The 27055-nt window shown below is 36.0% G+C and overlaps 1 protein-coding gene across 3 annotated transcripts; it reads right to left on the reverse strand.

Annotated features, from left to right (window-relative positions):
- On the reverse strand, window positions 1-23906 carry ING3 (inhibitor of growth family member 3). Of its 3 annotated transcripts, XM_027102089.1 has the most exons (12): window positions 23732-23903; window positions 23403-23474; window positions 20727-20827; window positions 18764-18829; window positions 10405-10501; window positions 8506-8577; window positions 7548-7667; window positions 7138-7295; window positions 6343-6536; window positions 4845-5037; window positions 2468-2506; window positions 1-930 (listed from the first exon to the last, which is right to left on the reverse strand). In XM_027102089.1, exons 1-12 carry the CDS (start codon window positions 23757-23759, stop codon window positions 814-816), a joined length of 1257 nt encoding a protein of 418 aa, XP_026957890.1. In that variant the 5' UTR covers window positions 23760-23903; the 3' UTR covers window positions 1-813. The 3 variants fall into 3 exon arrangements, 2 of the variants coding, with proteins under 2 accessions (XP_026957890.1, XP_026957891.1); XR_003431908.1 differs by lacking the exons at window positions 1-930; window positions 2468-2506; window positions 4845-5037; ... (1 more) ...; window positions 7138-7295; window positions 10405-10501 and having other exon boundaries at window positions 7567-7667; window positions 23732-23904; XM_027102090.1 differs by lacking the exons at window positions 1-930; window positions 2468-2506; window positions 4845-5037; ... (3 more) ...; window positions 8506-8577; window positions 10405-10501 and adding an exon at window positions 11545-18632 and having other exon boundaries at window positions 23732-23906.
- Between the last annotated feature and the right edge of the window lie 3149 nt (window positions 23907-27055).

Below are 27055 nucleotides of genomic sequence, written 5' to 3' on the forward strand. Positions count from 1 at the left end.
TAATTTTTTAAAAACTTTATTTTAACACCTAATACAATTCCAATCTTAAGGATTACTTGCACAAAAAAATAAACACATTTGGTATAAAAATGTATCACTTAAACACCCTTTCCCCTCAGCCCCTCCCCCTCCCACCCTCATGAACTGCACTCTATCTGGATGCAGAAACATATAAAGACTAATGGCACAGATTAGTTTTTACCTACAGGAATTTCTGTTTATGTACCCAGGTACTCTAGAGGACACCAGCCCACTTTATCACATGAACCATTTCCTTCAGCCCGCTGAATTTAGTTTCACAAAGAAACAAAGCTTATTATAAAGGCATTTAAAAAACCATTATCTTAAATTCTTTTTAGAAGCACTGACTTTTTTTTTGTTTTGCAACCATTTATATACAGTGTTACGTAACAGCTCTGGAGTACAGTACATGCAGCAGAACATACCTGTTGAATATAAAATCCTTTTCTTAAAATCTTCATCGTTGGAATTCTTTGAAGTCTAAATTATAGAATGCCCATTACTTGGAGAAAATGGTTGAGGAGTACAAACGTCTGCATATGTTGGCCACTGAAATAATCCAAGGCTGACTGGAATAATATTCAGAGCACAGCAGGAGTGCATAAATAATTTACTTACATTATTAAAATACAACCCATAAAATTCAAGTTCAAGATCTTATAGGATTGTCTATGTAAATCCTTTAAGTGGTTGCCTGGAAATGCATTGTCTCTTCTCTCTCTTTTTTTCCTTTTTTTAAAGTCCTATATAAAATGTTGGAGTTTTTTTCTTTCTCAAATGAAACGACCACCCTTATTTGTGCCGACTGCCTCTTCTTTTCATGGCAGCAGTGCACTGTGGACAGTACCATTTTCCTTTTGGTGCTTCTGTCAATCCAACACATCCATAATGGAACCATTCTATGGGGCACTAGAAAGCAAAAATGCAAAGAAATAGTTTTTAGTAAAAGATTAGGAAGTATGTTAAAATATGCCCAGCAGACTAAATATTAATAATTAGAGCCATGGAAACAGAACTTTGACATCTAGGAGCTGATTTGTTGTTCATTTAGTCCAACTGGTAAGTTTCAGAGATGAGGAAATGGAGACACAGAAAATTGTGCATCTTTGTTAACTCTGAGGTTCATGTAATCTACTCCCATAATCTTAAATAATGAACAAAATTCACTAATTTCCGTTAAGCTGGAGAGTACATTGATACCAACTCACAAGGACAAGAAGAAGTGAGATGGGTCTCTCACATAGGTGGTAAATGTATTTTAAAGATTTTATTTAATATTCAGCCTTACTCATTTCCTCATAAAGTAGAACAAGCTACTTGTAATTAAGACATAAAGGATTGCCCTGGGTTTCCTTTCTGGTGTATCTATTCCTAGATATGCAGAGAAAAGGAGTTCCACTGTGCAATATACTAAGTGGTTCTACACTTTCACAGAAAATCTTAGCACTTAGAAGAGCTCAACTGGGAATGAGAGGGATCAGAGAGAGCATGACAGAACTATTCACAGAACTCTCATCCCTCATTTGCACTAAGCGCCCCAGAAGACAGTTTACAATGGTCTTCTTGAAATGGTTTTGCAATAATCACAAACAGCCCACAGTGGTTCTGCACAGGGAGTGGAAGGAAAGTCTTTCTCTATGTGAACATGTTGTTGGGAACCTGGCAGGTCAGGAAAGCACACATTTTCATGAGCCAACCCTGATCAATTTTCAAATTGTTTTAAAAATTTAAAACTCTTATTATTAACCTTAGGATCTTGACATTACTGATTAGTCCTCTTTAGAATTCAGGGTTCAGTTACCCCTCTGGAGGAAAACATGGACAAGAGGGGGCTGAGCTGTGTGACAGTTAAGAAGGGAGTGGAAACTACTAGACAAAAATATTCTCAGCATTCAAAACATATCTCTAACCCAAATTAAGCTTCAAAGAAAATAAATAGGAATTCTTTTCTTTCAAACCTTCTTTATTTTTTAATATCAGAAGTGGCTCTTATCAGCTGACACTAGCAGAGTACCTTAGGAAATACTACACTAACAGGAGGAAAATAACCCCCGTTAGAGCCTTCACCTTAGCACCATGCTTCCTGAAAGAATGTACTGTTCTAAAGTTCCAATTCTTCACTGTGATAAGTGAACTGAATTCTAGCAAACACAGCACTCTTTGGCAAAAGGGGAGGAGGGTGTTTCTAATTTTCATACAACATAGCACCTTTTGAGAAGTATAATCTGCACATAAAACTGTAAAATTAGCTTTAAAAAAGTTATAATAGGGAATACATTAAGGCATACTATCCTATTTGGGGGAGGAATACTCTAGCATTATTATAATTAACATAACTTCAAACCTGTTTTCTTATACTGAGAGACACAGTAAACAAAAAAGTATACATTCTAGCAATAATAATCTGTGATTATTTCATTCCTAAATAGAAAAATTTAATACTTACATCTTGGTTATCGCAGCCCACCATCTCACCATAGGATACCTAGTTAAAAGAAAATTAAGTATTTTTGTTATGACTATATAACAAGCACCTAAACCCAAATTAATTGTCTATGATACTGTTAAGAAAATAGAGGGAAATACACTGAATATACAACTGCATTAAGAAACAGGGCATATAGTTTTACACAGTTTACAGTTTTTTTTTCTGGAAGGTTTTTTTGGGACTGGGATGTATGGGGAGATACACAGAAATTATGTGCTCTTTGAAAGTCTGCAAGAATTTGTTCTGTAGACTACCTCGACAAAGGAGCCAACTTTTTGGGTGGTTCCTTTTATAAAGATTTTAAGTTTCTTTCTTGATTATTTACATACTTAAGTTTTTTTTTACTTTTTCTTGGGTCAGGTTAGGTCATTTATATTTTTGCAGTCAATAGCCCATTTCACTGAAACTTCTAAACTTATTAGCTATTTATTATATGTCCTTTCTCATTTTTCTTTTTGCTGTTCTTCACTAGCACTTTACAGCACGACTTCCTAATTCCTGAATTCATTTAAGTTCTCAATGAACTGAATACGTTTTCAGATAGAGTTTATATTACTAGATGGCGTACTTCCTGATTCTTTGCATGAGTGAAAATACCTGTTTGCGGTTCTATGCACATGATGAACAACTTCTCTGCGTAACGATTTGCGGGGGTGTGGGGTAGGGGCCGGGGGCGGGGGCACTTAGATCTCTCCCTGAAAGCTCTACAGACATATTTCATCAACTTCTAGTTTTTAGTGTTATAGAGGGGAAATCTAGGGTGAATCTGATTTTGTTCTTTTGTAGGTAATCTACCTCTACTGCCAGGATATTTATAGGATATTCTTAATCATTAACGTTAAAAAATGTTTATCAGGTGACAGCAGACCTAGCAAACTCTTAAATGGCATATTCTTAAAAATTAGACTGGCAACTCACACTGTTAAACACAATATACTGCAGACAGATTAAAGATTTAAATGTGAAGAAATTAAAGCATATCAACAGATGAAAACATTTAAAAATCAAGACACATTTATAAGGGGTAAAGGGGAAGAGGCCTTCCTAAGGATGTAATCCATGGCTGAATTCATAAAGAAAAAGACTGACAGTCATTACTACATAAAATTGGAATTTTAGAATTAAAAAACTAAACCAAGCAAAATATTTATATGTGACAAAAATGATAGAAAAAATCAGCCAACACATAAAAGAAGAAATCAAAATGGCCAAAAAAATCCAATCTTACTAAGGTAAATTGAAACAACTGTGTGATTCAAAACTATCAAAATTGGTACATGGTTTTTAAGAGTGCTGGACAGGGTTTAGGAAACAGGCATATTCATCAATTTATTAATTTTGGTAATAAATTTTAGAAGATAATTTGGTAGTTGGTATCAAATATTTATAACTTAATTTTAATTCTAAAGGACTGTCCTAAAAATTAGATGTATGAAATGGATTACATAAAAAATGCCTACCATAATGTTATTTGTAATTTTTAAAAAATAAAACCACTAAAATAATTTATAGCTAAATATTGACTAAATAAGTTACAGTACAGACTATAACAGATAACTGTGAGAAGAAAAAAATGACAAGAAAAATCATGTTCAGTACACATGATTTAGTGAAAAAAGCCAGTTACATAAAAGGACATACCATGATCCCAACTGTCAAATTCAAATACACATACACCTATGTGTGTATCTGTGTACATATGTATTATGAACTGAATGCTTGTGTCCCTTCCCAAAATTCATGTGTTAAAGTCTTAACCCCCAATGTGACTGCCTGTGAGGAGAGGATAAAGGTTAAATGAGGCCATAAGGGTGGAGTCCTAATTCACTCAAGTTGGTGTCCTTATACGAAAGGAAGAGATACCAAAGCTCTCTTTCTTCACCATGTGAGGACTCAACAAGAAGGGGGCCGTCTGCAAGCCAGGAAGAGAGCCCTCACCAGGAACACAATTGGCCAGCACCTTAATTTCAGACTAGCCAGCCTCCAAAACTGTGAGAAAACAAATTTCTGTTGTTTAAGCCACCCAGTCTGTTGTATTTTATTATGGCAGCCTGAGCAGGCTAAGACAACATCCATGTGGGGTACATAGTAGTAGTACATAGAAATGTTTAATTATAGGTTATATCTGAGGGCCGAGATTATGGATGACTTATATGTTTCTTTATACTGTTTGTATTTACAGCAAACACGTCATTTTTATAAGAAGCAGGAGAAAAATATATTAAAGAAGCAAAGATATTTTTAACTGGAGTAAAAAGAACTCTATAAAAATGGAGTAGCTCTTTTTCCTAATTTATTCAGATTATGCTTTTATAGACCTATGTCAGATTTTTACCTGATTACAAATGCAGTATCGTGGTTCATTTGGGTCATAAGTCCAATCAACCTGACTGTTCGAATCAGATTCTGGTACAACTGTTGTCTGTTGAGAGATTTCTTGTACAACAGTTGATGACGAAGAACATGATGATAAGGAAGAAGAGGAGGAGGAAGATGATGACTGCTGGCTTGAAGACTTGTTGTTGTTTCTGAAAAAAACAGTATCAGTTTTATTTGCTCAGCATCCATAAGAAGTTACCTGAAAATAACTTCTAAGTAAGTGGTATGATATGAAATAACATTAAATGTATAAATTAATATTTAACACTCAAATAATCTGATAAACAGATTTAAAAGCACAATTGTTTAGAGCAATAAAACATTTTTCATAACAGTTTATTTTTATCTGAGATTTTTGTTTTCTGGAGAGCAAATATATTTAAAGGAAATTCTTTCAAAATATTTCAAAGTTTTTAGAATAAATTTTTAATCAGTTACTACTTACCATTGATTTAAATTGTAGGTAATACTTTTAAGAATTAGTATTAGTTATGGCTACCTTACAGACATTCTTTGTATTTTTAAGCAAACTGAATACTCTTCATCAAAATCTAAAATACAAATACACAGAAGCATTTGATGAAAATAATCATGACCATCAACTGACATGTGAATACTTACCTGTGTAGGACAGGAAACAAAAAGTGTTAAAATTCACAAGAAATTTACCATTATCCGTATGCTAATAAATTTTAAAAATGCAAAAATTTATCATCGGCAGTTATAAAAAGTTTGGGTCATTAATGAATTTTTAAGATATTAAGCACTTTTGTGGTAATTCTACATTGATCATTCTTTTAGAGATTTAGTCACAGAAAGTACAGGAACCCAGAAAATACAACATTTACTTGCAGAAAATACATTTAAAGAATAAATTATGATAAAATTATGATACAATTCTTTTGATCGAGCATTTGAACTTTCACTATGTATGAATACCTAACATATGCAGGTACTTTGGAAAGATGGTGCCAAATGCTGTTCGGTTTTTATATAATCATCTTAAGAGTCTCATCTACAAAATCTAGGGATATTTTCATAATTTCAATTTTGGGGATGTAATACCAAGAAGTAAGACAACTTGCTCTTAATCAAAATGAAGAATCTTATTTAAAAAAATTTCCAGGAAACACAGGACAAAATAAGGTGTTATAAGCAGAAAAAGTTTCATAAAATGCTTTATCTTAATGAACAAAAGAAAGTAAAAAGAAGTCATTTATTAATAAACCCAATTTAAGACTCTAGAAAAATTACGGTCTCTTAGCACTTTTTAAAGACTTCATCCCTTTCAAAGTAAGTCAGTGTGAAGGAAATGTCATGTCTTCCCACCTCCCCAAAGTTCACCCTGACCCATCATATCATGCTGCCTTTGTTTAATATATGGAAGCCCAGCTGGATGCCAGGTAGTCTGCATACTTAGTAAAGGTACGGGCTACTGTAGCAATAAAACTTACTTGCTCTTTCTCCCGCTCCGTGAATCTGCTGCGGATGAGCTGGCGTTCTGTGTCAATGTAGTCATGAGCGCTGAAGATGATGAATAGCCAGCTGCTTCCCTGGGCATGGAAAACTCTTTTCCCAGCTGAAAGTCATTATTCTTAAATGCTTCATAACTGGCTTTTAAACTTGATGTTCTTCGTCCCTCTTTCATCTTAGAAAGACATTCATTGGTAGTATTAATAAATATAAGTGTGTATATTTTCTTTTTCAAGTCTTACTAGTTACAGCATTACTTTGGCTTATCCAATATTATTTTGTTTAAACCATTATTTTCATCATTGTAATTTAAGCTATTTTATGTAAAGATTTAAGATCAGTTTTTACCTAGTTCTGAAGTAACTACAGGATGGGTATCTTAAGGAATACAGATAACCAGTACAGAAGTGAACAAACTCAAGGCAACCTACGTTCTGAGGCTATAGAGAAAGCCCTGGAACTGGTAGAAAGAATAAAGTATAGTCCTAGCAGGTGCTGTGGCTTACAGTCAAGAATATGGGCGTCATGAGCAATTACTATGAGAAGGGATCTGCATGAGGTTGTATGAATCTATTTTTTACTTTTCATTATCAATCAGGGAATTTCTGCATATTCATTTCATTAAATAAAATGTCAGATATCATAAAACTATGATTTAAAAATGAAACTTTACAATGCAAGAAAACTCTTTTTGTTCCTATCTAGTTGTTTCTATTTGAGTTTGCCAAGGATCCAGACAAAATTTAACATTGTTTCCAAACCTTTTTCCTTTTTACCTGAGCTGTAGCTTGAACTGCTTGAGCTGCTGCCATGGTAATTGCCCCTGCACCAGTTCCTGAAGACAAGGAGCCAATATTATAGGATGCCAGAGGCTGGGAGGAATTCACATTGTAAGCATTGTTAGAAGAAGCTGTAGAATTATTATTTCGACAACCTGTATAGAATTAAAGAAGCAATAAAAATGGTTAGAGAGAACATAAAGTTAGTGAGCTTAAAATATATTAGTTCTCAGCACAGATATAATCACTAAATTTAAAATTTTCATGTCACATTTTTACTTCTTTTTTCCTATCGTATACTTTAACCAGGTAAAGAATCTGTATAATTAATCTTAATTGCTGTCATTTCCCTTTAGTTTAACGCAAACAAAAAAAGAAAACAATCATATTTAAGATAATAAACTTACCTAGCGTATTTTCCTTAGAGGCATCTGATGTTAGGGTAGATAAAAGAGCTTCAGATTTAAACTTCTTTTCAGGTATATGATCTGTTGTCGTATGGTGAGAAGTTGGATTATATTTCCTTTCTGAATATAAATAAAAAATTCAATTTTTTTAAATTTTAGAGAACTATAGACAAGGCATAATATTGTACTCCATCTGGTTATAAACTGATACAGTTATGATCTGAGTTCCTCATGGAATACAGAACATTATGTTTTCTGAGAAGACAGGACAAACAGAACTCTCTGTGTCACCTGTTTTAGTAAGAGCAGACTGCTTGGACATTTAAAAAACTTTAATAGGAAAGTAGTGAAGACAACCCATGATACACCATGGTTTCACATATAACATGAGGAGAATTTTGTTTTCAAAACATTAACTACAATTTAAAATAATTTTCAATCAATCTTTCTTTCATATCAAATTGCTCTGTCAAAAAAAGGCACTGATACGGTCATCTAGCCAGCTAGCATCTGACTAACCATTCATTTACTCACTAACTCACCAACCATTTGAGACTTTATTATAAGCCAACAGTAAGCTAAAAAATTGAAAAGCAAGGATAAAAAAGACAAAGAGCCCACAATCAAGTAGTTCACTGTTTGGCTTAGTTCTAACACTCCCTGGAGAGAATCAGGTATCTGTATGTGGTCAGTATACACTGCTACTAGTACCACATGTTCTTCCGCAATGAATTCCAGGGAAAACAGACTACCTGTTCCCAAATCAAATATGCTCTTCCCAAATGAAGAAGATAAATCTGCCAGTAATTGCAATGAAAAAAAAATACGTCTCACAGAATAAAAGGGGAGGATATTCGTTTCTCAATTGGTTGTGTAAAGCTAGTGAAAGAGAATACATAGATAATATAATGAATTTTTAATTGTCTTTAAAATTTTAGCTGTCCTAAATCAAACTTACTTTCCACTGGAGTATGTGAGTGAGCATGGTGATTGTTCACTGGCTGTGAAGGAGTATCTAATTCCAGAGATCCTAAAAAAAAAAAAAAGAGAGGCATAGAGATATACCACATGAGATATCGCCACAGAACTTCTTTACACATCAATCAAATACAGGCATTCTGTACCCTTAACCAGCAAAGAACTGGCAAGCTCTGATGCCTATGCCTGTATCATTTTAGCCAAACACATTAGAGGGTCACCACTGCCAATTTTACCCTGAGCCAATCTGATCCTCTTTCTAAACAATAAGTAACCTATTTTTCAATATTCACCTTAAGTATATGTCAAAGCACGCTAATGTCTGAGTTAGGGAATTCACGACATTTGGTACAACATAAGTGGATGAATGGGTATTATAACTCCATTACTGATCTGAAAAACTCAACCTAGAGTTACTGAGCTGAAGACCTTTTAATGGGAGAGTCTAAAGTATTAGGCAATGGGACATTACTATATGAAAGAAAATCCTTTGATCATTAAAATGACATGCGATAGTAAAGACTTCCTAAAAGAAGTTAGGGATTTTGTTTGTGAAAAGTGATGCATAGAATCTCTACCGCCAAGCTTTAAAATACTTTTAAAGAAATTTCCTGGGTTTATCTTGATCCCTTGAGATGAAATTATGGCAGGGCACAGGGTGGAGCAATTTTTATAACTTGATCTAATTTACTTTCATATGTCTGCGTCCTTACAGAGGATGCTTCATTAACCTTCCTGCAGCACTGAATAGGCATGGCTTATTGCTACTCACAGCTACCATCAGCATTTCAAAAAAATAAAATAAAATATTTTATTTTGCCTCAAAATACTTATTATCTTCAGATAGGGTCCCCCTGGAATAAAAGTCTCACAAATAAATAAGATGATCATCTAAAATGATGGATCTATTTCTGAATACAAACATGCAACTATGGGTACCAAGATGGATTCATGTGTGGTTGCTGCCCTAGTTGACATCTAGTGAGTATATAAACAGAGATATATGTAACCTAACACTCTAAAGAAACCTTTCATCTGTGTGTAGAAATAGGTACATGTTGCTGTACCTATTTCTTGCTGTTGAAATGCACCAAGAAAAGAGATGCTTGAATCCTTTAATTAAATTCTACTAGAAATCAGCCATAATACTGACTTGATTCAACTAACATTTAGTGAGTGTCTACTCTGGGCTTAGCACAGCACTATCTGATTTTATGGACGTTATCTATTTAGGCTGGAAGAGCTAAATTAGTTAAAGAATCAGAGCTCATGTCTCCATTTTGGGGAAGTCTCCTGAGTTAAACCCTAGAAGTGATAAGAGTAAATTATAGCAGGAGATCAAGTCGAGTCTTGCAGAGAAATATTAAAATGGTTTCTTGCTGATAAGAGAAAGTTTAGGAAAGACTTCTTGAGAAAAAGAGGAAGTGTTGAAGAACTCATTAAAATCTTTCTTAGTAACACAGCTGAGGGAAAGCTTTAAGGCAGTCCTTAAGAAGAAAAAATAACAACCTTCCTCAACACTTAAGTGCATAAACTGGCAGGGCAAAGTCAAAACGCGTAATGCCAGATGGCTGACTTGTTTCTAGATGGTTGTATTCCTTTAAATCTTTGTTCCTACCACTCATCTTACTAGCATATATCCATGTTAAAAAATGGAATGACTTAATATGTTATTTTCATACAGAGTGAGTGGATGATATATTATCTCTCCAAGTATCCGTGACCCAAACAGTCCAACTGCTGGGGACCAAGCTATCCCACCCAGGTGCCACCGTCCACCAAGGAGCAGCACCTGAGAAGCCTCTGCGGGACGTGTGTCTCCTCAATGATGTGCACATGTACTGTCCAACATTGATGCAAAACTGTAAAGTTTACTTACGCCTCTCTAATATTTCTGTAATTCCAGCATTATCAGCTTCCAGCTCCATTTTAAACTTAGCCAGTTCCTGATCCAGCTTTCTCAAGTGTCGATCTACCTGTTTCAAAGAAGATCAAAGATAACCACCACAATTTGGGACACTATTAAAGTGTCAGTTTAATGAGGAAACCTAAATCTTTATTTCTTTTAGCGCATCTGCTTTGTATCCTTGAGCAAGTCAATTAACCTACACTGCAGGTTTTTAATCTATAACATGAGGGTGCTAGGCTAAGTATCTCCGAAGTTTCCTTGAATAAATTTTAAGTTTTAAGAAACCAGAATCGCAATTTGTTAGAAAATGTTTGGAAGAAGTAGGATATGAAAAGTAAAGCAAAGATGGGCGGTGGGTGGTACAGGAGGGTTGGTAACAGTTCTTAGTATGCCCTGCAATTACTTTTAGCCTAATCTCCTACTTATAACAAGGCCATCCACACTGCCAGACCATAATAACTGTCACAGTAAGGAATGAAAGATCCTCAGTCTACAAACAAAGAGGCTCCTATATTCTATACATACATTTCTCTAAGGCAGGAGAGTGGACCATTATACTTGTAAACATTTATGTAAAGAGTTGAAACAAAAGGGTTTTTAGCCAGAAAATGCCATTCCACAAAGAGCTTGGTCAAAAGGGTTTTATTGTGGGCTTCCCTGGTGGCGCAGTGGTTGGGAGTCCGCCTGCCGATGCAGGCGACGCGGGTTCGTGCCCCGGTCTGGGAGGATTCCACGTGCCGCGGAGCGGCTGGGCCTGTGAGCCATGGCCGCTGGGCCTGCGCGTCCAGAGCCTGTGCTCCGCGGCGGGAGAGGCCACGGCAGTAAGAGGCCCGTGTACCGCAAAAAAAAAAAAAAAAGAGTTTTATTGTACTACTGTTGCCCTTGGTTAAGGTGGCAAAATTGTATTTTCTCATTCACCTAGAGATCTTTGGACTGATTTCAGAAAATTTTATGACACCTCAAACTAGCAACAAGTCAATGTATTTTTAAAGCTTAATATTAAATTTTTTCAATACTTATTCAAATTTACTACTTTGAAGTGAAACCAAAAAACACCAAGTCTTGAAAAATATTCATGTCACATTATTGTCAACATCTTTCTTTTTCAAACTCTAGTTTCCCTCTTAATCACTGTTATATTTAAGAGTAACTTCCTCACAAATGTCAAAATGCTATGATACACCAGAGGGCAAAAAATTTAAATAAGACTTTCGATTAAATAATGTGTATCTAAATGAGGGAGTGGGGAAGAAGAGTAGCAAAAGACAATTTGCGGGTGTTAGATGCCACTAATGTGTTTGGTGCATTGGAAGGTTTATGTTTTCTAGTCCTTGCTCTAATCTTTTGAGATAGGTTATTACTGTCTCGATTTCATAAGTGAAGAAACTAAAGCTCAGAAGGGTTAAGCAACATGCCCAAATTCAATAACTAGTGCATTATAAAAATGAGACTTAACTCTGATCTATCTGTAATAGATTGTGCTTCACTGTTTATACCTAACATTGCCCTCTGAACTTCCGCATGCAGAAGCCAATTTTTTAACTCAAAGTAATAGAATTCAAATTGAAAAAAAATAAGACTATTGTCTTATTATTTGTATTTTGTATATTAACAGTAATCATTGGGATGCTGGTTTATGATTTTTCAATAATTCAAGGCCCAATTTTCCTTCCATCTTCACACATAATTTTTCAGAGCTTGGTAGAAGTTGTAATTACAATATTTAAAATTCTATAGGGTCACGTATTATAGACACATGCTACTATTCAAAGAACCTGCAGGTAACTGAGCATCCTTTTTAATGGAAACTCCCTTCCAATAATAAAGTGTGAACACAGACCTGTTATTCAAGAATATCTCTTACATTGTCAAAATTTAATCTCAAGGGAAATCAGAAAAAATACTCATATCTAAATTCCAAGTCTACTTAATGCAATGAAAATACTCCACCGCCTTTCTTATCTACAACTATACTACTAATAAATATTGAGTTCCTATCGTGTGCTTGGCACTGGGTAAACAGAGAATACCTGAAGAATGAGAGAATCCCTGCCTTCATAGGAATTAAAATTTAGCTGACAAATCAAGATTTATGTAAGATTTTAACACAGTAAAGGTATAAACAAACAAATAAAAATCTCCTAGATGTAAAAAATAAAAAACAGCGAGAAAGGGTGAGAAGTAGCACATAAAGAAAAAATATAATATTGGGCTATTGTAGACAAAGGAATTATGAACGAGTTAGATAGTGAAGAATGGATTGTTTTCAAACAGGTGGAAAGGAGTGATAATTAAAGAACTAAAGAGTGTATAGAGACAAGAAGACAAACAGAATTCTCAGAGAAAAACAAAGTCTGGTGTGACCTGTCATAGGGGCAGACAGTATAGAGAGGAAGTGTTAGAATCTCGGTTGCGGGAGGGGGGGGGATCGAGGTGGGATGAAGAAACCATACATACCTCCCTAACTCATTCCACCCCTGAATTTAAGAATTGCTTAATTATCTTTTAAGATAGCACTAATAATGTTTATTATACCTGAAAACATGGAAATAATGATGGAATTCCCAATATCAGATAGTTCAGAAAAAGCAGTGGAACCCAAAGAGTTAATAACTCGAAAAACTGAATTCACAATTAAACAGATACAGAAAAGCCTTAACCACATTGTGGTGGGGAGTTTTGCAAGGGAGCTTTCAATCATTCCCACTGGTAGGTAAAAAAGATTATGAACTGATTAATATTATAAGCAATTATCAAACAATGAGAATTCTTTTTATTCGATTCACCACTGCTGTACTAAATCAAACTAGGAGTTGGAAAGAAGTTGACCACAAGATTTAACTTAAGCTATAAAGCAACAGGATACTTAAACAGTATTAAACAGCAATAGCAAGAGCTGCACTGAATGTATCTGAAACCTATTATTAAGTGCATTCCCTCTACCTACATGATTCTGAATGGGTAAAGCACCTATCCTAGCTGAGCTCCATAATGGCCCCCCAGATATCAGGTGAAGCAAGAACCCAAGTTACCGTACCGCTCTAGAAACACCTGACCCTGTAAGACTGATTTATAGTGGTAAAGAGGGTACTGATCCAATCGAGAGATTTTCCATTAACCACAGATTTCTAACACAAGGCTGACCACAGAGTCTAATTATTGATCTGCTCCCCACTTTATGTCAATAAATGCTAGCCACAAAAGGTCCTTATTCTACAATCCTAAATCATATCCTACAACCCCAAATCATAACTTCTTTAAATTTAGTGTCCTTTTTCTGACCTTCACAGAGACAAAGGAAATTCTGTCAACATTATTTGTTAATATATTCATGATCATAAAATATTTAAGTCACCCTTGGCCCCTCTGCATGAAACAAACAAAAAATCCTGACCCTTTAATTATTTTTGCATAGAGCTGTAATCCTTTATTCTTTCTCTTTTGTCTCTCCCAGTTTTCCAATATTCAAATTTTAAAATGTATCACTTGATGGACTCAAACTGAACTGAATAAAGCTTTTTAAAAGTTTTTCCATGATTTTATGGCTTCCAACACTGTCAAATTCTAAAAGTTAGATGTCAAGTTTGCCCTTTCACAATGAGCACTCAGTCTACAAGGTTCTAAGTGGAAATCCATGGCAATAAGAGAGAAATTTCTATCCATGAAAAGATCTAGTAATAGGGAATCAGGAGGGCAAACTAGGGAATAAAAAGGAAACATGATGGCAAATCATTTCTCTGATGGTAAGTCATGAAAATGATTCTTCACATCCTGAATTAAATTTAAACTAGATGAAAATTTGATCCATCTTTAGGGTGAATCAAATACTTAAGACCTTAGCACATAAACTACATCTAATCATTCTCCTAAAAGACAATAAGGATAGGAGACAAATCAAAAGGTCAAGCTCACATAATATATTTCCTTAATTAGAGTATCGGATGAGGAATTCTCAAATTTATAGGTAAAATGTGGGCCTGAAATATAATCATCTCAGGAATAAACCAGGATATAAAAAAGAAGCAAGTTCAAGGGTATTTAGCGCTGTAAGAGGCTGCTAAAACCATTCAAGCATTAACCAAGAGCTCAAGCTTTATCAGCGTATATATAAATCACCTTTACTAGGTATTGTAATCTAATGTGGCCTTATGACAGTGACATCTGACTGAGGAACACCAAAAAGTGTTTAAAACCTATGAACATCAGGATTCTGGAAGGAAATTATTTTAATAAGATAGATGTTTTTTTAGTCTGTTAGTCAAATTTCACTAAACCCTCTTAAATAAAGCGTCGGTTCGTTCCAATGAACCCCTAGTTCCACAAATTTCTTCATTTGTGGATATTTATGCAGTCTGATTTTTTTCCTTAATAAATGAGGTAGTCAGTACAGTGCTGGTCACAGGAATAGAAAGCTTACTATTGATTTTAAAAGTAAATAAAATATTTTAATGAAAAATAATACAATTAAATACTGTGCTATAGAAAACATTGAGGGGCAAAATCAAACACAATTATATACTCAATTGCTGTATCTCAAAACCTGTAACAATAATACCTGCTTACTTGACATTTCCATAATAATATAATGTTTAAGCAAAGCCATACATACAATGTCCTCTAAGGTGTGTCCCACTCCTCTGTTTAACATCTTTCACTGGCCTCCCCCTGCTCTTAGACTAAAAACACTGCTTCATCGGCTTTTAGGCCTGCGCGTGCCGGCCTCTGCCTGCCCCGCTCACACCCTCTTCTTTCCCACAACACACCAAGCACACTGGCCTCTTTCCTGGTGCAACCTGTCAGTCTACCCAAGGAGACTCAGACACTGCACCTCAGACACTGCACTTGGTCCATCACCTGCCTGAAATGTTCTTCCTTAAGCCTGTCACATGGCTGTGCTCTTTCTCGCTTTCCAAGTACTGCCTCAGGTGTCACCTCCTTAGACTACACTCATCCTGACTAGTAGACTCTTAAAGCCTCCCCCAGTGACTCACTCTTTCCCCCTCTTTCCACAATGTTTATTTCCTTCACAGCACTTACCAAAATCTCCAATAATCTAGTTTGCCTATATTCATTGCCTGTCTGTATCATTACTGCCCATCCAGCACCAGTTACCACGCATAGTTGGAGATCTATAAATATTTGCTGTATGAGTGAAAGTTATACTCTCCCACTAGGTAGAACTGTATAAATACAAGTACCATTGTTTACTGGGTAAAGGATCTATAAATAAAAATTACTGTATTTTTACGCTTACACTATATCCTATCTATTCACCTCTGAAGCACAGGGCCTTCTAAGCTCTCACCTGTTAAATGTTATAGGAATTTAATGAGGGTGCATAATTGATTTTAACATTTTAACAATTATTTATTCATGAGAAGTGATGCTAGTGAAAGAAGTAAAACAAGAAGACTTAAGTCTTAATACAATGAGTTCCAGGGCCTAGGAATTCTCAGATAAGAACAGACTCAGAGGAGAAGTTTGAGCTTGAAGAATAATTATTGCATAATTGCTAAAACTGAGCACACACATGGAAAAGTAATGGAGAAATGTTTCTCGGCTTGGGTGGTGAGTGTGGCGGGGAGGGGGTAAAACTGGCATCACAACAGTGCTTTACCGTGTGGCATTTGGTCTCATCAGCCTCTGGAGTTGGGGCTGAAGATGAGAAGAAAACTACCTTTACATGCGAACCACTGAACAGAGTAAGAAACAATGCAGGTCAAAGACAGAACCCTTCAGAACAGCAACCGCTCTGAGTGATACCCAAGGAGACTGAGAAAGGCCACAAAGGCGGGAAGATAATAAATTAACATAAAGTCTCAAGAAGAATGGATTTTATATTAAGGATATCGTGGTCACCTGGAATAGCAATGGAGTCTTTAAAAAGGAAGAAGGGGGGAGTAACAAAAAGAAAAGGGGAGGGAAAGAAAGGGACAGAGATAGGAAAGAGTAGAGAAAAGACAAAAGGCAGTCTTAGAAATAAATAATGGGGGACTATGGAAAATAAAAACAGGTTTAACTTGGCAGAGCTGAAAGGGAAGCAGTGGCTTCAGGAAAGTAGAAAACTTGATAGAGAAATGAGATGAAGTGAGTTTTTTTAAAGAGCGAGTGCCTACTATCTGCCAAGCTACGAGCACTGTGTGTGTGTGTGTGTGTGTGTGTGTGTGTGTGCGCGCGCGCGCGCAGATATAGATAAGAGATATACAGAGACAGATATAGACATATGTATACAGATGTATCTATATTTGTCTCTATATCTCTGTCGAAAAAGAGAGAGAGAGAGATTGATTCAAATCTTCCTTTAAGGCACAAATTAATACTGCTATTTTACAGATAAGGAAACTGAGGTTCCAGGATTAAATAACTTTTGCAAAGTCTTACTGTCAGTGAAGTAGCTGAACTCACGTCTGCAAGAATCCATTATGGGTCCTTGCTTTTTATTACATTCATTACATTGTATTAAATTTAATACATCACCTGTTATTCCTTCAATCTCTAGCCTAGATAACCTATCTCCCTCAAAGAAGTTACTAATTTTTATTTTCATTCTGTGTTTATCCATTACCTCTGAGTGAAATGCTTTCCCCTCAATACAATACCTGAATCCAGGCCCCCGAGGCTCTGAATAAATTCTGTTCAAAACTCATCTCATACCCTCCAAGAAATCAACAGTAACTCTGCTTGACTTAGGTCAGTCTTTTACCAGATCCCCTTAATACCCAACTGTATTAATCTTTATTTGTTAACATGTTTCTATACAGGCTCTCCACTTTACTTATGGGCATGTCTCTGTGGGCATGTCTTCCCAACTAGTTAACAGACGCCTTGAGGACAGGAGCATTTATAGCATTTACTCTTCATTCCTCCATTGTACCCACATAAAACTCCATTACACCAAGTACACAGTGGATGAAGAGTGTGGTTTGTAAACAAGAGATGGATACACACACACACATTTAAAAAGCATATATTTGTTATACATATTTTTTTCTAAATGCATGAAGTACTTTTAATAAAGGTGTAAAAAGTAGTAAAATAAAATATAAACAAAAGATTGGAACCAAAGAGCTATATGATTTAAAAAGCAGGTAGTTTCTAAATAAAGATTGACACCTAGTCACTACATATGAGAAAGAATGTTTTAAACAAATTAGTCCTGGATTCAAACATAAATGTCTTTCTCTATGTTTATAGACCTAATTCAAGACCAAAACAATTTAGAATATTTTTTGGTTTTCGTTCCACAGTAAATCAAGCCACCAGCCCACTCTACCCTCCTTTAGTCAGTATCTTTAATGAAACTGTTTTCAGACTAACTGTATGAGCAAAAGAGTCTAGGTCTTTATATCCATTAAAATATTTTCACTATGTAAAAACAATTAAGCATTTTCTGTGGTTTTACATGACAAATGCTTTCTAGTTTAGTATAGCATTCACAATGTATACCAAATGGGATATGTACCTTTTATCTGTGTCATGCACACCAATGACATTTATATTAACATGTATCTGTTCAGTAATAAAACTGTATCCACACAAGACTACAAAAATAAGATATGAATCCATATGCTAAAGTTAATCAAAAGTGAGCATTTGTCTTCAGCTTTAACTTGCTTTGAGAAAGAATCAGAAATGAGTATTTCCTAAAGTATATACTTTGGGAGAAGATGCGTTACATTAAAAAAAACCCATAATTATACCAATTTGAGAAATATTGCATATATCTGTCTTCTTGGTGATTTCAATCTTTAAGAAGTGCTGCTGCTACTGTAAAAAACCCTGTTTTTAAAGTTCACTTAATCATGTTTCCCAGTTTTGCCACCTGTTGCCAGTTGCTGAGTGCTATCTACTGACGTCACTTAATAGACAGCTGAGTGCTATCCATTAACACAGATTGAAATAAGTCTCTTCTTCATTTTAATCAGACTACCAAGAACTATCAACATAGTACTCTTACGTGTATTTTGTCACAGAAACAATCTCAAGATGATTTATCAGGCAAGTAAGCACACTCCCTTAAGAAGATAAGGATTAGTATAATAAACACCCATTTTTGTTAAAAAAACAAAAAAAGTCTAACATCAGCTACAATCTTATAGCAACGTAGATTTGGCTAAAATATAAGGTTCTTGACCTACTACTGACTGTGGACTCGCTGGCTCTCTTCCACAAAGAAACCAAAAAGTAGACACTAAACTCTGAAATTAAATGGGATCAAGAGAGCAATAATTCAGTTTAGTCTGTTCTTCCTATTACATATAAGCCAACACCATTTAAAACATAATCCATAATTCAAATACGGCATAGCATGCACATTAACTTTACTTACCAAGTCATATATCTGGTTTGCCAACTGTACCTTCTCGTCTGCATCCTCCAAAGCTTTATAGTAATCCTGAATAAAAACAGTCGTGTTTCAAGAATAAATTAATAATTTAAAAATATGTGTATGCAGGACATATAACTGCATTTTTCATTATCATAGCTTTTTATCACTGTCAGTCATTACACATTAGCAATAAAAATCCAGTTAGGGATAGGGTGGGAACGGGGTAAGATTAGAAATTTTAGACAACAGCCAAGGATTAAAGGAAGATGTTCAGAATTCCTAGAAAAGATATAAATAAAAAATAAATATCATCCAAGTCTAGCCTCTATACTAGTACAAGTTATGTGAGCCAATGAATAGTTCTTTTTCTTCAAAAATAAATGTTATTTAAGATGTAAGACTTATCTAATTTGTAAAGAGTATTTATGCTAACCATTTTTAAAACTTGTTATAAAAGCAACTATTGAAAGGATTCTGACCTGCATGTCCATTGTTTCCAACTGTTCTATAATTCTCATTTTAAGCTAGGTATCAATTCATATAATCAACCAATACTTTAGATTTCTCCCCTGTATAAAGCAAATTATTTTTTAAAAATTCTATGAAGTTCCATTAAGTATCAGACTTTTAGGGTATATCCAAGCTGTGCTACCCCAAAAACCTAATAGGATAAAGGCATGATGAATGACTTTAGGATGCATATATGTGAAGTCTATACTCACACACACCTGGGCCTCCAGATATCCTCCAAGTCAGGACTAATTCTATAAAAGATTCTGAAGTTTTTGCTCCTAACAGAAATAACATTCCCCCCATGTGGTAAAATAAACAACACAACTAGTTTTCAAATTTCTTTCTCAGTTGATTCTTGAACAATTCTATGAAGGTTGGGGGTAAGGGAGCCATTATTACTCAGAGGTATTAAAGGACCTGTCCCATGTCACACAGTCAAATGGCACAGTCATGACCAAACTGAGGGCTTGTGAGTAGTTTTTCCACCGTATCCCCAAATAAACTAAATCACACCTTTAAAGCAAACCTTGAGGGGAGAGCTGATATCCATTCTAAACTGGAAGAGAGCTCTGAGTACTATAAAACTAACAAAAACTCAAAGAATTCTGTATTTCTAGGACCAACTGATGTACAAATTAAGAGTTTTAAACTAAATATTTTTTAAAGATCTTTTCAATTCTTAGGATTCTGTTCTTCTATGATTCCATCAACCCAGGTACCTAGCAATATATAAAATATGCTTCAACGTTGCTAATTTTCACCCCAGTATGTGGCCCAAATTGGAAGACAATACACATTTAAATACAAGGCAACTTTAATTACCTGTAACTACAACAAAACAAATTAAAAGAAAAAATGTACTTTTTAAATGGTTTTGTGACTCTCTAATGAGTCACTAATTATTGAAATAATTTTCTAAATTACCAAGATGCTTCAATGATTAAAAATTCCTGGACTTCCTTGGTGGCGCAGTGGTGTGGAGGACACGGGTTCGAACCCTGGTCCGGGAAGATCCCACATGCTGCAGAGCAACTGGGCCCCTGTGCCACAAATACTGAGCCTGTGCTCTAGAGCCCGCAAGCCACAACTGCTGAAGCCCGTGTGCCAAGAGCCCGTGCTCCACAACGAGAGAAGCCACTGCAATGAGAAGCCCACACACCGCAACGAAGAGTAGCCCCGGCTCGCCGCAACTAGAGAAAGCCCGCGCGCAGCAATGAAGACCCATCACAGCCAAAAATAAACAAACAAATTTATATATAAAATAAATTCCTATACCTGAAGCTCTAACATTTAATACATCATTTTTAATTTTATAAGTCACGTTTAAATTCTAAAGAGCTATTGATAACTTTCCCTCATTTTGATATCCCCCAAACTATTTAATTTTAAAATAGCTTCCTCAGAGGGTCTCAAAAATTCACAGATAAATCATCCAGAGTGTTGAACATACCTTTTTAATGGATGCCATTTGCTCTTCTCTCCACTCCGGTTTATTTTTCTTTGCATTCATGAAGAATTCACTGACTCTTTGTTCTAGCTGATCCATTGCATCTAGGACATAACATTTCATACTTAGATGACCAAACTCATACACTGAATATACATGCTTTGATGTGAAGAAAGAAAAAAATATCTGAGCACATACACTGTTTTACTTGGTCTGTAACTTAAATATGTCATGTTTTAATAATGTAAATATATGGTGCCTTAATTACCTTACTAAAAAAAAAAGCTACAATTTTCCCTACTGACAATTTATTTTTGTTGTTACTTCTAAACTTTTTCTAATAGTCAAAGTAGTCAACAATGTAGATAGATTCTATACCATAGCTGTTGAATAGTATAGGCTTGGGGTCAAAAACTAACAGTATAAAGTCAGCCAAATATGCTGAAACACGATTTGTTATTGAAATCAACACTTGATAATCCTCTCATTTATTTCAATAAGAAAATGTGATAAAAAGGTTTCAACCTCTTGCTATATACCATTAAGCACCCCATCATCTCATATCATGACTGAACGTGGTAGGTACAATCATTTATTCACTTAACGCACATTATTATTTGTTCTAGATAAGTTTTTCCTGAAGTGTGTGCTAAGAATAGTCATTTCAATTCTATGTCTGCTAAAAAAGGAAAAATAAATAAAAGGGATTTTGTTGCTATGTAAATTGAGGAAAACTGTTTTACTATACTGTTTTGGAGATCTGCAGTGCATAATAGTGCATTTCCTAACTTATTTGACAAAGAGATATCTTTTGTTAATCCATAATACCTATTCACTTTAGATAATTCTAATTATTGTAAAAAATGCAAGTTTAAAAAAACCTCTAACTTACATTATCAAGTCCAAATTGCTAGAGGACTTAACATTTGTCATGAAAGCATAAAATAACAACTTCCCTTTATTGAATGCCCACTTTGTATCAGGTACTAAACTTTCTAATTTATCTGTACTTCTTTTAATCCGCAAGACAATAAAAATCCCTCAGAAGTGGCAATGTGGTCAAAGCCAATGAATAAGTTAGTAAAGCCCTAAAATGAACTCAGATCTGTCTGATGATAAAATCTACGTTCAATCCTGTAGAAAACACTACTTTAGCAAATATTTAGCATTTCAACTACATTAAAGTTAAAATGAATTTCGTGAGCAAGCTGGAGAAACAACACACAATTCAGACTTCCACACTGCAATCCACTGAACAGAAGGTGATTTCCATGATGTATCACCTTGTATTATGCACCACATAAAACCGACAGGAGGCTAACAAAAGAATATTCACGAACACTGGATATGGAAGTGTGTGGCATGGTGGGGCAGAGAAGCAGGGGCAGGGGGGCAGGTTCTTAGCTACCTCAAGACTCCCGCACTCTGGAATGTTGTTTTCTGATCGCTTTCCATGATACTCCTTTCTTCCCTATCATATCCCAAAACCCAGATCTTCCCCCACCCCTACTCTTCTAAGAAGAAAACCTGTCAGCACAAGAAACTTACCTCAATCCTAATTCTATGTATACTCCAAACATAGCTGGTACACATGGGATCAAGAAACATCTGCAGATACACCCCATGAAGGCCAGCCATTAATATTATTCAAACAATTAAGGAGTACTTACATTTCTCCAAACAAAAGGAGTGACACAAAGCCAACAAAGTACACTTGATTATACATTTTAATTATGTATCGTATATTTCACATTTAAAATTTTTAATATAGTATCTCTACAAGATAGTTGGAACAGCTATATTATATTCATTTCACAAAGGGGGAAGGTGTGTGAGGTTCTTTCAGAGCATGATGGACATACATTTGGTACTCAGCACTGTTTTCTTGTTTCGAAATTTTGCTCTAAGTATTTACCTTTTTATCTCCAAAGGTATTTATTCTTTACCCTCTCTGAATCATAAACTCTTTAAAGAAACTTCACAGAAAAAAAAGATCAAATAAATTAAATACTGTTCTATGAAAGAGCAAGGTTATTTTGGGGAACACGTCTCCGGACTACCAAGCTATAACTGAAAGAAGAAAAGTCAAAATTTTTGTTACAGCAGACAAGAAGCTTTACAGTGAAATTTTATTTACTTTCTTATTTTGACTGAGAAACTACCACATTGTTGACAGTTGAGAATGTATCCTTTAATGTGTAACTTTTCAAATGCGACATTCCAAGTTCACCAGGGTCTCTAAAGAACTACATATAACCTGTGCTTCTATGTGTTGTCCGCTCTTGAATTTTGATTAGCATGAACTTCAACAAAAATATAAATGCTGAAATCTATGTTCTATACATGAAGTCTCAAGTCAAAATCTTCGCAACATGTATGCCGACGTGCACTAAAACATATCTACATTCTCAACGAAGGTATAGAAACTTTTATTGCACAGTCACAAATTCGAGAAAGGAGCACACGTGCTCTAATGCCACCTTCTCTTGTAAAAGCCAGGAGAAAATTAGCGTGGGAGACAGAAGAGGCAAGATTTGGCATTGCCGGTTCTTTTGGACAACTCCTTCTGTACTAGCGAGTGAGCCGGAGGAGAGCCAAAGAGCAGAGTCGCTGGTGTCGATGGCAAGTAAGTCTGGCACTGAACGCGCGCAGCGAACAAGGGCAAACGCGCCGACTTACTCTGCACCTGCAGGTCCATCTCGCGCATCTCGGTGAAGCGGTCCCGCAGGTCCATTGGTAGCTGCTCAATCACTGTCAACGGGAGAGTCCGTCAGAGGGGCGGGGCCAAAGGCGAAAGTACGCGCATACGTCGCTGCGTGCGTGCGTGCGTGCGTGCGTGCGTCGGGGGGGGTCGAGGGAGCCGGCAGCCCACAGCGAGGCTGCCAGTTACCGTGAGAAAGAAACATCCCCCGCCTCCCCCTCCCTCCCGCCATCCCGCCAGCCCGTCCACTCCCGCCCTCGCCCGCCCGCAGGTCCCCAAGTCGGGCCCGCCAGTGCCGCCCACTCACTTTCCAGATAGTCCTCTAGGTACAACATCGCGGCCCTCAGAGGTGGGGGAGCGAGGGGGTCCAAGGGTTTATTTGTGTCACTCGCTGTCGCCGGAGTTTTGTCCCTTCCAATATGGCGCCTCCGCTAGCAGCGCCCGCTCGGCTTCGGCGGAAAAAAAAAAAAAAAAGAAAAAAAAAAACCACTTTGGCTCCTGACAGCGCTTGCCTCACCGCCGCCCGGAGCGGTCATTGGCTGGCTGAAGCATTGACGTAGGCCGACCGGAGTCCGCCTCCGCGTCTTTGTGGGAAGTGTAGTTTTAGCACCTCCCCAGCAAACTTGAACACGCTGGCAGTCCTCCACGTGGAAACTACAAAAACCAAGCGCCGTTGCGAACGGTGCGCAACAGAATCTGAAATGCGGTGCCTCTGTTTATTTGTTGATATTTACACGGGGAATGACGGGAGTTGTATGCGCCTGCAGAACACAACTAAGAACAAGTTTTCACCTGTTTTTTACTGCTGTGATTCCACGCCCCGGCGTTTGTGAGTCGGATTTCAAGTAGTGCCAGGCAGACGGCAAAGGTTCTAACGCTAGAATTATCAGCAAAGTTCGGGCAATTGGGATTGTTTAAAACAGAGCTCATTGCTGGAATTTATCTTCCGTATCCACTCCTAAAGATGTAAGTGGGACGATAGATTGGCTGCCATCTAACTAAAATAGTTTACACTCAGAATATGGAGTAAATATGTATTTCCCTTATTAAAAGGTGAACAAATATTTCTCAATAGCCTCTTATACAGTCAATTTTGCTGTCCGTCTCGTCTTCATTCTAATGTAATTGATCTATACATATACCTGCACCAGAAAAAAAGTGAGCAAGCAGAAATAACGGATGAAACCTTACTATCTAATGGGCTATCTTAGCAATAACTAGATAACGTTGAGTAAAAAGCCTGTATTAGACGTCTGTAGTCCCGGGAGTTGTCTTTGTTTTTTTAATCTTTCGACTACTCCCAGCATTTGTTCAACCGTGCTATATTTAGCCTTTCACTGCTCAGTTTGTTTCCTTTTTCTTTCAAACGTTTGCACTCAGTAGAGATTGGGTATTATTATTTTACAACTGTCTTAACTTTTTTTTCAGGGACATGTGTCTTTAGTTCATAATTTAATGTTCTGTTTATGTTTTTCAGATTGGAGTTGAAACACTTTATGCAACACTTTATCCTTTCTCCCTCCTTTACTTTTGAAACACTTTATCCTTTCTCCCTCCTTTACTTTTTCTTGTACTCAAGACTTTTTCACAGCTCTTAATCAGGATACTTACCTGTCATATTGATGAATATCAAAGGAAACGTACCTCAATCCTAATAAGAATTACCTAGTTTATTTTCTGTACTTTTATCTAAAATCTAGTGCATTGTCTTATTTCCTCCCTCCCTTTCTTCTTCTGGCTGTTTTTAAGATCTCTTTGATATTTTTGCAATTCACAGTGATGAATCTAAGTATGAATTCCTTCCTTTCCTCCCTTCCTCTTTCTTTCCTTAAAAAAAATTTTTTTAACCATGCTTAAGATTTGAGAGGATTTCTAAATCTCAGGAATAATGCCCTGCAACAACTGTAGAAAATTCTCAGCCCTTATCTCTTTAGAGTTGCTCATTTCTTATTTTTCTCCATTACTTCTTAGAACATCTATATGATATCAATAAAATTTTCTCACTTTAAACTCCATTTCACTTAGTCTTTCTTTTATATGGTCCATCTCAAATTTTTCAAATACTTTTTAATTTTAGGAGTTCTATTTGCTTCTCTTTTTGAGCCATTTTCTAATTTTTTATACAAATTAAACATAGTCTATACTCTGTTAAATCCAATACTGAAAATTTTATTGGTTTTTTGTGCTGTTTGCTGTTTCTTCTAGCTTTTGCGCATGGTGCCTGTTTCCTTGTGGGTTGTTATTTTGGACTCTGCACTTGTGTTTCTGGGGTTGTAACTGGGAATTCTTTGAGGCCAGAGTTAAAACTGAGTTTTCCTAGAGATTTTTAGAATTTGCTTCTGCAAGTTGCTTGGAGACACCATCAATCCTAGTACCAGATTAAATTCTCCACTTGAAGTTTATTGGATTGCACAGATAGATTGAATTTGGGCCTCAAATCCAAGTGGCTTGTTATAGATTCTCAGGGGAGACTTTTTCTTCCTGGGTTCCAAGGTCAAGACAGGTATGAAGCCCACTTTGGTCTCAATTATTTCTCAGGATATTCTCATTTTTCTTCCTTCCTTCCTTTTTTTTCCCTGTGAGAATTTCTTCATTTCCTACCAGTTCATCAATGTATTTGAATTTTTTTAACTCTTCATTTTTTGTTGTTTTCAGCAGGTGGTTCATTCAGAGGGGGAATGCTGTCAGAAATAGAAAAAATAGAAATAGAAATCCATCATTTCAGTGTAAACTGAGCTTCTTCAGGGAGTTTTCCATATTAAGGAAAAAGAGATAATATATGGTTCCCAATTCAGTCAATATACATACATACTCCTGAAAACTAAAAAATAATAAAACCTACACTCTATATATTTTAATTAACGAATGTATCAATAATTCTGGTTTTTTTTTGTTTCTTTTTTGTTGAGGTATAATTGACATAAAACATATTAGTTTCAGGTGTACAATATAATGATTTGATATTAAAAAAATTTATACAGTTTTAAAGGTTACTTTCTATTTACAATTATTACAAAGTATTGGCTATATTCCTCATGCTGTACAAGACATCCTTGAGCCTATCTTACACCCAAGAGTTTGTAGTGAATGTAATTCTTATTCTTAGACCATGTATCAGCTGCAGAAAATGGTATATGTACACACATGTGATAGCTTCTTACATCATTAGGTCATATAGTAGATACCACTTGGAGTAGCTGCCCACTTACAACCACTACTGCATTTCTAGGCAATGCTCCTAATATATAGGGATGACTATACCTGTATTACATTACTGTGCTAGCTGACCAGAGCTCATTAACTTACCAGGGACAGACCAAAGCTGGGCCTATTAGTTGCATTCTCTTAGGATTTGAAATTGGGAATGAAGAAACTTGAAAACTGAAGTCAGGGTGGCAGAATTGCATTAATTCCAGCACAGTAAATAGGTGGTCCACAGGCTCCTGTTGCTCAGATACCCCAGAGACGCTCTGGTTTCTTCCTTGCCTTTTTTTCCCTTTCTCTGTCACTTTATCTAACATGAGTTTTATGACCTTGAGAAAGTTATTTTAACACTCTGTGCCTCTGTTTCCTGATCTGTAAACTAAAATAGCAATAGTAGCTAAATAGTAACTAAATTATAGGAGTGTTA

Source organism: Aethalodelphis obliquidens, unplaced genomic scaffold (genome assembly GCF_003676395.1).
Source record: "Aethalodelphis obliquidens isolate GAN/ISIS:26980383/991018 unplaced genomic scaffold, ASM367639v1 scaffold5, whole genome shotgun sequence".
Classification (NCBI taxonomy): domain Eukaryota; kingdom Metazoa; phylum Chordata; class Mammalia; order Artiodactyla; family Delphinidae; genus Aethalodelphis; species Aethalodelphis obliquidens.